The following is a 2238-nucleotide window of genomic DNA, read 5'->3' as shown; positions in this document are numbered from 1 at the left end:
ATAAAAATGTTGACCCAAATGTTATTTGGGATCTGCACTGAGTGAGATGTGGGCTGGATTTGGGCTATGAGCTTTGCTGGATATCCAACCCAAGTTACCCAACCAAATTGACTTTTTTGGCCTAGATGCAGAAACTAGACTAAGTACAGTTACACCAGACTGTATAGAACAGGCTCATGGTCTAGTTGCACCTCGGTCCATCCGGCTTTCAACCTGGTAATGTGTTAGACTATGGTGCACACCTACTCCCTTTGTCTATAAGAATGAAGACGAGGGAATAGGAGAACATGAGAGAGAGGGAGAGAAGTGAGTTGCCTTGTTATCATCATGTATCAGCCAAAGCCGCAGATGGGTGAACCAGCGCTGTACTCCTACCAGACTACAGGCATGCCTGTGGGAGGCATGCCTGTGGGTTCAGGCCCTCCTGCCCCCATGAACGTTCAATATCAGGTGCCGGGACCCTGGACCACCGGCCTTTTCGATTGCTTCGATGACTGTGCCAACTGTAATCTCTCTCTCTCTCTCTCTCTCTCTCTCTCTCTCTCTGATGTTCTCATGATGTTGTCGAATAATGATAGGTTGTGTCACTTGTTGGTGCCCATGCATCACATTCGGCCAGATTGCTGAGATTGTGGATCGTGGTTCGAGTAGTGAGTACTCTCTGTCACACTCTAAGTGAGATTTCTTTGATCGCTCCGGGTTCAAAAGGGATTTGGGAGTTACTGATGTTCGTCTGCGTGTGTGGGTGCAGGCTGTGCGATGAGCGGGGTGATGTATTTTCTGATCCAGTACTTGACGGGGTGCGCCTGCTTGTGTTCGTGCACCTACCGGACCAAACTGAGGTTGCAGTACAATCTGCACGAGCACCCCTGCGCCGACTGCTTGGTCCATTGCTGCTGCGAGACCTGTGCTCTCTGCCAGGCTTACAGGGAGCTTCAGAACCGTGGATACGACTTGGCCATTGGTAACTCTATCTCTCTCTCTCTCTCTCATATGATTTATATTCCCTGGCTTGTATTTATGAAAGGTTGGCAAGGAAATCTTGAGAAGCAAGCTCGAGGGGTGACCACACCTCCAACCATGGGAGGAGGGATGACTCGCTAAGACGCGTTCAGTTCATTGTATCGTGTGAAGATTTCGATTTGCATATTTTCCAGTAGCCTATCAGTATTCCGTTTCCCTTGGCTTTCTGTAATGATAATAGCTGTTGTTTTCCACTGGAAATAAGATCGGGTCGCACGGATTGCATCCTTCAAATAAATAATGCCATGTGGGTTACCTAATATATTATTAGGTTACATATTTGTATCTGATCACTACTTATCGATAGTTGGAATTCCATTAAAACTTGACTTTGGATGTGTTTTAATGATGCATGATTATGACCTCCAATTTTCTATCACTACCATCTATTTGATATGCATTGTGGTGCGCATTGCTGGGAAAACTTACCATCAGACTTTCTTGGGAGCTGTACGGTAGGTTATATTTTTAATTCCCACCCAACATCTCACTTGCAAACCATGGGATGCGTTTGGGCAATTACAGAAACTTCACGATATTTTTCACTCTCCGATTTACAATTATTTTGTAATTTACAGGTTTGAAAACCGACCGATATGTATGACTGTCAATGGATCGGGTATGTACACGAACCAAATTATCATGTTCGAGTCTTGCTGTGTCACAAAAATAAAATCCCAATCCTAGATCTGTAAAATTTTACTAAAAAATACATATAAAACACTGGATTCGGATCAGATATCCCGCAAAAAAGTCGAGTCAAGTTGAGCAAATCGCTAATATCATAATCCAAACACAGCCAGCATTTAGCTCTGATCGAGTTCAGGTCAATCCAAATATCATACAAGTCAAACACTTCTTACGCCATATAGCCAAAAATTTGGATTCAAATATGATCAAGTACCCGATACAAACCCGACCCGTTGACAGCCCTAGGACCCAAGGGATATCCATACTTCTGGCGAAAACCAAAATGGGGCCGAGCAAGTCAAGCCCACGTAATTTTTCACGCGTCCTATCCTCCTTATCCACGATTCCACATACTCGGTCAAATTGCAAGCATAGGCGAAACCCAAATTCAGATGTAATATATGATGAAAAGTCAAAACCAGACTTGTTTTTTAATTGGAGAGAGAAATGCAGAGCTAGAGTTGCCTGCCAGCATTTCAGTGGACCCCTGGTTACTGGTTAGCATAAGTTGATTGGACAAGAATG

The 2238-nt window shown here is 44.2% G+C and overlaps 1 protein-coding gene across 1 annotated transcript; it reads left to right on the top strand.

The window, feature by feature from the left end:
• Positions 1 to 348: 348 nt before the first annotated feature.
• LOC149846461 (protein PLANT CADMIUM RESISTANCE 2-like) lies at positions 349 to 1347 on the top strand. The gene is made up of 4 exons (XM_089991378.1): positions 349 to 505; positions 579 to 650; positions 752 to 964; positions 1028 to 1347. The coding sequence occupies exons 1-4, from the start codon at positions 349 to 351 to the stop codon at positions 1102 to 1104; spliced, it is 519 nt and encodes a 172-aa protein (XP_089847504.1). The 3' UTR covers positions 1105 to 1347.
• Positions 1348 to 2238: the final 891 nt, after the last annotated feature.

The sequence above is a fragment of the Nuphar pumila genome, chromosome 2 (assembly GCF_984573655.1).
Source record: "Nuphar pumila chromosome 2, dmNupPumi1.hap1.1, whole genome shotgun sequence".
NCBI classification, from domain to species: Eukaryota; Viridiplantae; Streptophyta; class Magnoliopsida; order Nymphaeales; family Nymphaeaceae; genus Nuphar; species Nuphar pumila.
The sequence above is the reverse complement of the archived record's forward strand: the minus strand, read 5'-3'. Positions and strand labels throughout refer to the sequence as shown.

What these genes read in the sequence shown, in the direction of transcription:
- LOC149846461 (XM_089991378.1), top strand. Translation starts at nt 349, where the DNA reads ATGGGTGAACCAGCGCTGTACTCCTACCAGACTACAGGCATGCCTGTG. An exon ending in TGTGGATCGTGGTTCGAGTA is followed by an intron (nt 651 to 751) that starts GTGAGTACTCTC and finishes GTGTGGGTGCAG; the next exon opens with GCTGTGCGATGAGCGGGGTG. An exon ending in TGGATACGACTTGGCCATTG is followed by an intron (nt 965 to 1,027) that starts GTAACTCTATCT and finishes TATTTATGAAAG; the next exon opens with GTTGGCAAGGAAATCTTGAG.